General features: G+C 44.4%; 1 protein-coding gene across 3 annotated transcripts in view; it reads left to right on the forward strand.

Moving 5' to 3' along the window:
- The window catches only part of LOC147616013 (arginase 1, mitochondrial-like), a 73,801-nt gene extending 67,346 nt beyond the window's left edge, over positions 1–6,455 (forward strand). For all 3 annotated transcript variants that reach the window (XM_086778640.1, XM_086778642.1, XM_086778641.1), the window contains exons 5-7: positions 4,428–4,637; positions 4,722–4,832; positions 5,853–6,455. In XM_086778640.1, coding sequence (XP_086634766.1) covers positions 4,428–4,637; positions 4,722–4,832; positions 5,853–6,113 — 582 coding nt within the window. In that variant the 3' untranslated portion in view covers positions 6,114–6,455. The remainder of the gene's footprint in view (positions 1–4,427; positions 4,638–4,721; positions 4,833–5,852) is intronic.
- Positions 6,456–12,204: the final 5,749 nt, after the last annotated feature.

The following is a 12,204-nucleotide window of genomic DNA, read 5'->3' on the forward strand; positions in this document are numbered from 1 at the left end:
AAGCAAATAGAAAACACAGACGTAGGCCCAGGTGCAAGACCTTTAAATGCTAGAAATTGATGTTTATTGCTGAAAACTGAGCACGAGGGAAGCCCGTAGGTGTTGTACAATGGTAAGAAGCAAAAGCAGTTGCTAATGACCTCAACTGAATGCTGAAAAATGAGATGAAATGGGGGAAAGGGGAGTCAGCCCTTATATACTCCCCCAGAGTGCTGGTCGGCCAGCTGTAGCAGGCCGATAGCAGACCAGTAGCATAAAATGCTAAAAAATGCTTAAAAATGGTAGAAAAATGCTGAATAATATTTGCTAGAATATGCCAACGCAGGGTCTCATAAAATGACCAATACAAGCATGAAAAGGTGATGTAGACCCTCTGGAGATGATATAATCCAACAGATCATTCCAGATTTGCAAAAGCCATTCAGTGTAGAATGTGATGCATCTGGAAATTGCATAGGAGCTGTCCTAAATCAAGAGGGACATGTTGTGGGTTATGAGAGCAGTAGATTGCATGATGCAAAGCTCTTTCTTGGCATTTATGAGAAAGAGCTCCTGGCTGTAATTCATGCACTTACCATATGGAAACATTACCTTCTTGGGGCTGATTTCACTGTCAAGATAGATCACTAGAGTTTGAGGTATTTTCTTACTCAAATTAAATTGTCGGAGAAGCATATAAGAATGGCCAATTTTCTCTCTGTTTCATTTTCAGATCTTGCACACGGGCAACACACCCGAGGAAAGAAGAATGTAGTGGCAGATGCATTGTCGCGAAAGCCGTATGTAGCAGCTATCTCGGCTACCTCTCATGGAGACTTGTCTGCCATGCGTGATTTGTATCATACGGATGCTGATTTTGCCATTATTTGGGTTGATTTGATGGCTGTTCATGCACATGCCTCATATGTAATCAAAGAGGGTTATCTCATGAAAGATAATTTCCTTTGTGGTGTTTGACATGAGGCAAAAGGTTTTGGATGAGTGCCATGCTCCTTCCCATATGCTGGTCATAGAAGCATAATGCCTACTACTCACATAATTGAGCGGTATTTCTTTTGGCGAAGTATGCAGAAGGACATAGAGGCACATGTATGTGCATGTATCACCTGTCAAAAGGTGAAATTTGATAGGCAAAAGGCACCAGGTTTGCTTCAGCCATTGCCTATTCCCACGCAGCCATGGGAAAGTATTACAATGGATTTCATTATGGACTTGTCACGGACCCAACAGTCACGGACCCAACAGGGTAATGATGCTATTAGGACAATTGTGGACAGGTTTAGCAAGCAAGCTTACTTCTTGCTGGTCAAGAAGACCATCAAAGTGGAATGCCGAAGTCCATTGTGGGAGAAGATCCCAGGACTACAAGTCTCTTTTGGCGGGTCTTATTTGATAACTTGGGCATCAAACTGGACTTATGATCATCTTATTACCCTCAAATGGATGGGCAAATGAGACTGCAAATTCAGTTGTGTTGGATCTTTTGAGATGTTATGTGGTGGATCAGAAGTCTTCTTGGGACAAGTACTTACCGCTTGTGGAATTTGCATACAACAACACGGTGCATGCATCTACGAAAAGGCCCTGTTTGAGATTGTTTATGGTAAGGTATTTTGCCACCCATCCTTTGTACAAAGGATGAGATATTTGCAGCTTTCATGTGAGTCTCCTTCGCAAGTATGTAGGACCGGAGCCTAGTGAACTGGTTATTGAGGATCCACCAGAAGTGGATGAGCTTGAGGAGATTTTGCAGCCAGAGCAGATTGTGTATCACAAGGAACGCAAGCTTGCTGAGGCAAAGTTGTCAAGCGTTACCTTGTGAAGTTCAAGGAACTATCTTCCCATTGTTGCTAAATGGGTAGATGAAGAGTTCTTTAGAGATTGCCCGCATTTGCTTCAGACGTATTTGGATGCTTTTTAGTTGTGGACAACAGTTTAGAAGCTAGGGGGAATATCACCATTTGGCCATCCAATTAGTCCACCCGTGCTTTCTCATTATGTATGTACATTGGACTGGCGTCCATGGCAGTTACATATGCCAGGGATTGATGGCACTCATGCGATACTGTGGACTTGGCTTTCCGCTGGGACTTGTGTCTGTGTACATGCTTGGAAATGCCTGGAGGATTGGTGTTCCATTGGGCTTGGTACCTCGTGTACTTGCCTGGAGCACATCTATTTTGGTATAGTCTCATGAATGGGGATTGTCCATACCAATGCTGCATTGCATAGCATCTTTATGTGCTTGAAATTGCATGCTGTTTTTATGCTTGCCTGACTAATGTGTAGTTCCGGGTAAGGGGACGTCCGCCCGTGAAGTTGCATGTGAAACTGTTTGTTGACATGGTTATGTGGCATGTGACAGGTTTTAAGTATTGGTCATAAACCTAGCCTCAGGAATTAGCACTAATTTATAAGTAAGTGTGTACACACTTCATTAAGTTTTGGGCGACCAAAACTCACTTATAAGTTATGATCAGCCTTGTGTTCGTACGTATTGATGTCCTGAGATGTCCTGAGATGGACAAAATCCAATGTCCACCGCCCAGACCTTATTCCCTTTCTACAAAGGGAGCAACCAGCCATGTGTCCGTTCTAGCTTGCACCACAAGGAACTTGTCCTCTCTACGTGACACCTAGAGTGGACAACTCACCATCTCTCTTCCCTCTCTCTCTAGAAGTAGGCGCCCCCTTCATGAGGTCTTTTTGGCTATATTTTCTTCATATCCAAGCTTGCTAGTGTGTTTTCCAAGCTTCCAAGAATGTTTCTAGGTGGTGTTCACTCTCCCACACATTCCCAATGACTGAAATGCAGCAAAACAGCTCTTATTTTTGCTGTAATTTTTGGTCTTTTTGTTGAAAACCCTAATTTCACCTTTCCTTTATCAAGTTGAACTATAGGGGAAGCTTTACTAGCGTTCCCTTCATCCTCTTGAAGACTTTTGTTGTGAAGGATCGCGACAAATTGAAGATTTCAACACTTCAAACGCTTTCGTTGCGAAGACTTCCGTTGTCGTGGACTTTACTTGTAATTGGTAAGTTTTGATGTTTAAATATGGAAGCAAGTAGCAGGAGGGAGGAACTGGACTCCATGTTCAATACCCTGTGTAGTGTTCTCTTGTCCTACGTACTCTCTTGCAGATTGTTGCTACCATGTGTTGGTGGAACAATAGAGAGCAGATGGTAGGGAACATGGACACTTGAGAGGGTAGGGTAAGTTGCAAGTCTACACCGACAACACATTGTTTGCAATACTGTATTCATATGCATTGGTATGGAAATTTGGTCAGAAATGCCCATGACATTATGTACTTGATTCTCCCAAGATCAATATACTTTATTTGAGCGAGGGGCCGGCCGTTCTGGCTCATTGTGTGTCTCTTGTCAATTCAGCAAATTACTTCTTGTATGAAGTTTATGTTTTATGCCATCATGAAAAAATGAAAAATAAAAAAGAAGCAAAGGGATAACTTTTTGTCAACCAAACTATACTCCCGTGACTCTACTGGCTGATCCCTAATCAGGCAAGTAGCACAATGGAATGCTAGAAAAGAAACATTTTGTAAGAAACCTAGTTCTGATATGAAACCTAAGACTATTGGCAGTTGCAAGCCTTTAACAAAGAAGTAAACACAGTGGAAGATTAACTCTATATTTTTAAACGAACGGATGTGAATTACCCAATCTTGATAGGATAGGTTATTTGATTGGCTACGACAATTGTCTCTGTGATGTCAGATTATCCAATTCCTCGGGAATTGGATTGAGGGATTGTTTTGTTCCCCACGACTCTCGTTTGAGTTGGTTTGTTTTTAGTTCCAATGAGATAGTTGTAGGAACAGTTGGTTGCGGATTTAGTCAGTTTCTATAGAAGAGTTAAAGATGTACATGCTGTTCCTTGAGATCAATTAAATTGATATAATAAGAGCAGTAGAAATGAAAGACAGAGAGACTTGGTAAGCCTCACTTTCTTCTATATCTTCCCAGAAATCTGCTCCACACATCAAGGCTGGTGTGACGAGGGTGTCTAAAAGCCAACCCTTCCATTCCCTGGAAATAACCGTGTCTTGGTACGAGTGAAGGTCTAGTATTACCAGCATGGGGGACGAGTGGTGCTGCAGGTAAAGCTAGAGTTGGTCTAGCATAACTGGTATTTGTGCTAGCGGTTGAGCATCCATATCTACACATGGATGTCTTGTGGTTCCCCAAGCATCTATATGTACGCAATAGAGTAGTGGTCTAGGTTGCAATTCAGTGCTCTTTCTCCTCTTGTTCTCAAATAGGTTATGGGATATTTAACGAATACCCAATGTTTCTTTCATAGAATATGAAATGAATATTTTTCTTTTTCATGGGCTAGTTGTTACCAAAGTTTAAATCAATAAACAATTCAGTTAAAAAAAAACTGACTTGTCTTTCTTTTACAGTCTCCTCTTCGTCCTTTGATTCTTGGTGGTGATCATTCCATCTCATTCCCTGTTGTAAGGGCTGTTACGGAGCACCTAGGAGGACCTGTTGATATCCTCCATTTTGATGCGCATCCTGACATTTACCATGCTTTCGAAGGGAATATTTATTCACACGCATCATCCTTTGCACGCATAATGGAAGGTGGCCATGCTCGTCGTCTTTTGCAGGTTTGATCTCATTTTTTCCTCTAATGGGTAATTAAGGAGACATAAATGCACTAGGAGTAACTTTTTTTTGGGGATCATTTACAGGTTGGAATACGATCTATAAACAAAGAGGGAAGGGATCAAGCAAAGAAGTTTGGAGTTGAGCTGTATGAGATGAGGAATCTCAATAAAAATCGAGAATTTTTGGAGAATTTGGTTTGCCACATCTTGCCCTACCTTTTTAATGAAGCAGTTACTTTGATTTTTCCTTAATGGATGGCAAATGATTTATTTGTGGATGCTTCAGTAGTTTAGAACACCATGATTTGTTGGAAGTCTTATATGCGATAGTATTCTTTTTCTTTTTCTTTTTTGCGCGGCGGGCCCACGGGGAGGGGGGTGTTATCTTTTTACTCTTGGTGCGAGCAGGAACCTCTCATTTTTTGGCTCTTTGCTTGATTCAAATGTGCTCCTTTCTAGCTTGCTTGTCCATGGCAATGCTCTCCTCTTACTGCTGCTTGTGTCCTGTTTTTGCCCCCCTCCTGCAATTCCAAGGACAGATTTGATAGAGAGATCTTGTTTCCTGCTGCTGCAGGGGGGTGATGCAGCAGCCGTATAATGGCTGATTAGATCAAAGAGCAGTGCAGTCTTGCCTTCATTGATGACAAGTCATGTTGTTGCTTGTGGGTATCTCTATATGGTATTATGGACTCTTATAAAAAAATGCATGCAACGTCATCTTGTCATCTCTTGATTGTGATTAGATTTGAAATTTATGAGAACCCACACACACAGAGCTTCCAATATCTGCCCAAGCTATCAAGCTCTTAATAATTTTCCGAGTTGAGTCCACTGTTAAGTGATTTGGTCTGAATGGACAACAGTGGGAATTTCCTGGCACTGACAACCATGTTGAACACCTGTGTAAAGGAGCCTACTGCTGAAACACATCTAAGAGGAGAAAGAAGGGTAACTCTATTGGGCAAAGGGCAAGGAAGAAAGGAAAGGCAGCAACAATGTTCGAGGAAGAGAATGCAAAGGGGGGAAAATGGAAGGCGCCCCTAGGCCGCCGGGGGGGTGGGCGCTGTGGGGGTGTTTGTTGGCGTGTGTGGGGGGGGGGGGGGGGGGGTTGTTTCTCGTTGGTTCAACTGTTTTCTGTCCTGGTTTTATCTATTAATCCAACTTCAATTTAGGCCTGTTTGTCTGCTCTTATGTATCATCATGTTGTTTGGGCAGGAGCTTGGAGTGGGCGCAAAGGGTGTGTATGTATCCATTGATTGTGATTGCCTTGATCCAGCTTTTGCACCAGGAGTCTCTCACATAGAGCCCGGTGGACTGTCATTCCGAGATGTGATGAATATCTTACAGAATTTGAAGGGAGATATTGTGGCTGGTGATGTTGTGGAGTTCAATCCTCAGCGTGATACGGTAGATGGGATGACTGCCATGGTGGCTGCAAAATTTGTGCGGGAACTAACTGCCAAGCTCTCAAAATAATCGTGGTTATTCAATCTGCTAAGCTCTCAAAATAGTCACAGCTATAACCAGCTTGGGAATCATTTCCCATTGACTTTAAAGTTGTGGTTGTGAGGACTGCAAGGTTGCGTGCAGGGTTACCTGCGAGGGATTTTACATGATGAGTTGCAGTTGTTTAGGTGGATGGGAATATTGATTAACCACCAATCCAATTTTGTATGCACTGTGATCTCTGTGGGCATAGACTTGCCTGCTATTTTTCAAATGTTTTTTTTGCTTGTGTACGGGCATCCGATTGACATGGAACCGAGTATTGAACCTTGTAAATCTTGAGAGAAAATCATAGATGCTCTAGATGGTATATGTGTGCTGCCGGGCTGCCACCATGTCTAATTGGGGTGTTGCGCAGAATTGAGTGCATCCTACCTGTCTTGTTTGGTGTGGGTAATGTTTCTTGAGACCATCTTGACTTGGCAAAGAAAGGCACTTACATTTCTCATAGGTAGCAAAACACCTCCCAAAACACTCTCTTGGTTTGAGGGATGGCCAGCACAACACAAAGAGCATGACACTAGCCCATAAAGCTTCAATTGATGCAAGTAAAGAACTAGATATTTGAGCTGTTTGTTTATTATGACCAAGTATAAAAGACCTTCCCCCTCTGAACAGACTAGTGACGCTCCCAAATTTCTTAGTATGCTAGTATGCTAAACAATGTCGAATGTCTTGTACATATTGAGCATGTCACGTTATTCTTTCTGGTTTGCTCTTGTAGGTGAACATGGTTTCAGCCTTGAGAGTGTGTGAGTGGAAGGAGAGATGGAGAGATCAAGTCATGGTGACTAGGTGCATAGACATGGATGGGTGGAAGAGAGAGAAATGAAATGATATATTAACATCTCTAAGAGGCCATAGTGGCCTATGAGACCAAAACTGAGAATACATTTGAAGTTGGTGTCTCATCAAAGAGAACAACTAAATGAGACTAAAAAGTACAATAAACTGATTGTCCTACAGTTAAAAGAATAGAATTGTAAGACTCCGAGATGATACTGAGTAGAAAATACTGAAAAAGGTATATTAGGTAGATCCATGTATGATGATCAGTTGAAGTGTTGCCCTCTCCTTAGATCAAGTATCTTCGCCATGGAGCTGTCTACAATGGAGAGGTCGTAGAAGCGAGGTAGGCGCCTCCGATGCCGAGCAATAATGGCTCTGATCTGGCGATGGTGAGGATGCCGTGGTCGGGATCCTGGTGGGCGTGGTCGACGAGCACGACATAAGATAACTGCTCTATCAGTGGTTACTCCCTGGGAGCGTGGTCGGTGCCCTGATGGCCCAATGGAGGAGGTATCAGGAGGTGTGTGGGCTGGGTTGCTGGTGCTGGTGCTGAAGAAATTTGTCAGGGTCCTCTCTCTAGGTACATCTTGGCTCGGCCTCCTGTCTGCCAAGAGGGTCTCTCTGTTTCTCCTGAGCTCAAGTAGAAACAATCCCAGGCATCTCTGATCCTCAAAACTTCGTGACCTTGCGTAACGGCCCAAAACCCTCTCGGAAGAGGCAGTGATATCTCCCTCGGATCTCATAATAGACTGTACATCGGCAAATGTAGTGTTCCTCTATCTTTACCTCATGGTAGCATAGCTGACAAATGCGGTCATCCAAGATTTGATGCACATATAGCCCTGTCTCAATCTGCAATTGGTGTGATGAGGTCTGGATCTATCCAATGGCACAACGTATCCCATGTGATAGGTGTACATCCATGTATGCTGGGTGGGTGATAAAATCATCCGGTGAGGTGTGTAGAAAATGGCTCTTGTAATGAGTCATTTTCGTGCCCAAGGGCTCAAGGGGGTTGGTCCATGTCCTCTCTGTATCCACTCTGATGATATCCATCTTGATCATGTGGTTTTGCTCTGAGCGGGTGAGATCCAAAAATGGACAATCCAGACTGTACTGAAAGGGTGGTAGTGCCTCTATCCGCAAACCATGTAGGTCAAACCATGATCTCATCTGAGCGTACCAACAATGAGTATCTCCATCCTCTGCCAATTGTATGGATGAGGTCAATGCCAATCGGGAGTACCTCTGCTGAGGGAGCTCCCATAGCCGCTGTAAAAAGGTAACTGCCTGGAATGGGCCTCGGTTACTATTGGTGGGGCACCTAGCTCAGCCCGAACAATCTCATGTGATACTGATGATTTGCTCTGAATAATTTGGGCAATCATCATAATCAACGGTCTCTCCATTTGCCTCCATCCCTCATCTGTCCCTCTCTGAGATCTGTGATGTATACTGGCTCTCCAAATTGGAGCTCCGTACAGGAGGGTCGGTGTGAAGTGTGTATCAAATAGCCACAATTTGGTGCGTGGCTCTTGAAATTGTATGTGTGCACACTGCCTCTCAAGTGCCCCCAAGGCTGCATGCCCTCGAGCTAATCTAGCTGCTGTTGCCTCCATCAGGGAGAAACACGGTCCTGTGAAAGTAACTCCCAAGTAGACATATGACCTGACGTACTCTACCGGCTCCCTTCGGAAAGTGAATTGAGGCTCTGATCTCGTCACTCATGCCTGTGTGGTGTTAAACACCATAACCTTGGTTTTCCCAATTTGTCAGATCTCTATCCGCACACAGAATGCCTGTAATGCATCCAGGTGTCTCTGTAATCCCTCCGGAGAGTCTAAGATTAGAACAATATCATCAGCATATAACAAGATGGGTATCAACACCTCTGCTAGGCATGCCCCGGGGCCTCCCAATCTGTCTACATAATCAGAGACTGCATCAATGTATAGTCCAAAAAGGGTGGGCGATAGCGGGCATCCTTGCTTCACCCCTATCGTGCTGGTCACCCTATCAGATAGTTCGCCTGGACTCTGCCTGCCACCACAGACTCATACAAAGCATATATTCCCCACTGCATATCCTCGGGTACCTCAATTCATGCAATCTGTGCATAAGCCTGGCGCGTGGTACGGCATCGAAGGCTTTGCGGAAGTCCACAAAGCAGCAGTATATCCTTCTCTTCTGTGCCCTGCCCTCTTCAATAAGTGCCCGAAGTGTCAGTATGTGATCCAAGGGAGTAAATCCTCTCCTCAAGCCAACCTGTCCATGTGCTCGATGACCATGCCTCTGCCCATCGGCTCAGCTCCCACTCCAATATAGAGCCATATAATTTGGCCAAGTAATGACCAATCATGATCGTCCTGTAGTTGCCTGGTACCATGGGGTCTCCACTCTTAAAGAGTGGTACAATGATATGCTTTGTCCAGCTTGTCGGCGGGAAACCCTCACAAATGGCATGATTAAACACATGTACGATGAGCGGAGCCAAAGTGTCTCGTGCATATGAGAAGTGCTCTCCAACTAGCCCATCATGATCCTGTGCCTTTCCATTCTGTAACCTGTCTCGCATCTAGCACCATCCGCATAGTAAAAAAGGTGCTGCCAGTGGTCTAGCCAGTGGTCTAGCAGCACCATCCGCATAGTAAAAAAGGTGCTGCTAGCCGGTCTAGCTCCCAGTGGAGGGGGGGTGGGGGGCTGTCTTGGTGCATCATATAGCTCTCTAGCATAAGTATGTCATGCCTCAGGTGCAGTAATCGGAGTACCAGGCTGTCTCTCCTGAAACATCTTCCATGCCCTCTTGCTGTCCTTCCCCAAGAAGAGTTGGTAGATCTTCTCCTCTAGCTTAGCCAGATAGGCTCGTTTCTTCCTCCGCACAAGGCGCCGAAAGATCATCCTGGCCTGTCTATGCGTGTGACCCAATGGCAATCTCACGCTGTAGCTGTGCTCGTGTCTCACGACACTCATCATCATACCAAACTGTTCTGTGGGACAGTGCTGCGGGGGTGGGTGGAAGGGATCATAGTGCACGGAAACGCATATGAGGCGGATGCATGTAGTACACCTGCCAATCCTCTCGTGATGTCGTCCAGAGGGCTATGCAGGTCTAAAGCGAACAAGCCATCAAAATATTGCATCTCGATAAACCCCAACTGTCTCACGTGTGAACTGATATCTCGGGTACCTAGGTAGATGAGTGGCTGGCCCATCTCTCTGGGATCTACCTACTAGTGTGAAACTTAGGTATGCACGATCGGTTGCTATGCCAATGGGCCTACTGGAAATCGTGAAACCCCGCACATCAGGTATCAATGAAGGAGATCCCATCAAGTAGGGGAATAAAAAGTCCTCCAGTAGTACACATAGGATGTACACAGCTAGTCAAAGATAAACCTAGATGATGGAATCATCGAATTGGAGGTAGACATGGTTCTTAGACCAGTCATGTACCATCTTTGCTTCTCTCATGAACAGACGTCCTAAGATCATTTCATACGATTCTTATTGTTTGGAAAAGTCCATAACAATGAAGGTAGGTTTAACGCAATCTTTGAGAACTTTATTCTTTAAATCTCGTAAGCATCCCAATAGGTTGACAGTCCCATCAACCATCTTGACAATGATGATGTGGCTTGGCCATCTTCTCCCAGCATTTCTTGGTAATTATATTGACTCCCGCACCACCATCTAGGACTCCCATTATTGTGATGCCCTTGGCTGTATTAGTAGTAGTAGTGCGTTAGACTCACCACCTTCAAAATATTGTCCCAGTTTGTTAAGTGGAATGTACCTCGCATCTGCATCTCTATGTACCACACGTATTTTGTCACGAAGATCCTCCCTGTAAAGTATTGCCACTCCTCCAGATCCTCTGGTACCTCCCACTGTGCGTGACTGAGGGCGAAAAACTGATTCCCATCTATAACCCCGGAGGCTAGGAAGCCTCTTGTTTGTGCATTGATGGGTCTCCGTTTACATAGCAATATCAGTGTGTCGGAAAGTATCCTGCATCTGTTCTAAGGGCTCCGTTGCAATTCCACACTGTGAATCGCAAGGTCTCATAGGCCACGCACCGTCAAGCGGGCCTCCTCTCCGTAATGATGACTCGGCCATCTCTGTATACCGCCCATTTCCCCTCTTTCCTTGCCTCAAGCACACGCGGCATGTGTTCCTTTCGGTGTGCTATCTGTGCCGGTGTAAGATCCTCATCCAAATAAATCTTTTCCCCCTTAAGGGCCATCCTTTTGGCGAGGAAGGCCTTCTTCTTCTCCAAGTCACCAAACCTGATGATCAATATCTTCGCCCTGGTTTCATCTCTGCCTACTTGCCATGCTCCGGTAATGGGTACATCAGTGGCTCCAATTTTTGTTGCAAGAGTTTTTGCATCCTCTTGGGGATTTCCCTTATCTTCCCACCCAACTACACGTACATCTAAGGCACGTCCCATCCCTTGGCTTCCTCTTCCAATGTAGCATTCATCACCTCTACTTTATTGATTGGTGTATCCTTTAGTTTTTTTACTACTTCAATCCAGGGGTTGACTTCCTCAATTTGTTTCTTTGTGGCACTGGCAATTTCAGCCCATGAATGCATTTCCTTCTCACCTGCAGAGCCACTTTTGCCTTACATGGTTCCAAAGTGTTTTGCATTTCTGTGATGTCTTTTTCACGGTCAGCCATACATGTCCTCAAAGTGCCTTCGTACGATGCAACTGTTGTGCCAATCTCTCGGAGCATGTCATCCTTTCATTTTTGCATCTCCTTTTTCATTTTCGTGTGCATCAAGGCTTGGGCTAATTCCATCTCAACCCGTACTTGGGCTTGCATTTCTCCCTTCAATTGGACATATATCTCTCCCTTCAGCGTTTCGTATATCACTTTCCTTTGGGCGTGCATCTGCTCGGTCCATTCCTTTTCGAGAGAGAGAGAAAGAGGGTTGGATTTTCTTCTATATCTTCTTTTCTCTACAACTATAACATTATATACTATATCTTCTTTACACACACGAGTAGACAAGCACACAGGAGGGTTAAAATGTGTCTGTCTTCTTTTCTCTACAGCTATAACATTACATACTATTAAGGAAAGTACTCTCTTACTATAACATACAAAGGCCGGTCTATACTGTGAACTTTGACCACATGAGTTGGTACTGTAACTATGCCATAACTCTAGTACATCAAAGTAGCTGGCACAGCTTGTAAAAACTAGTGTTGGTATATGATACATAATCTCACCAATCCAACCAGTGACGTAAGTGCGGAAGCTAG

Source organism: Cibotium barometz, chromosome 39 (assembly GCF_041138505.1).
Source record: "Cibotium barometz isolate CiBa-2024 chromosome 39, ASM4113850v1, whole genome shotgun sequence".
NCBI classification, from domain to species: domain Eukaryota; kingdom Viridiplantae; phylum Streptophyta; class Polypodiopsida; order Cyatheales; family Cibotiaceae; genus Cibotium; species Cibotium barometz.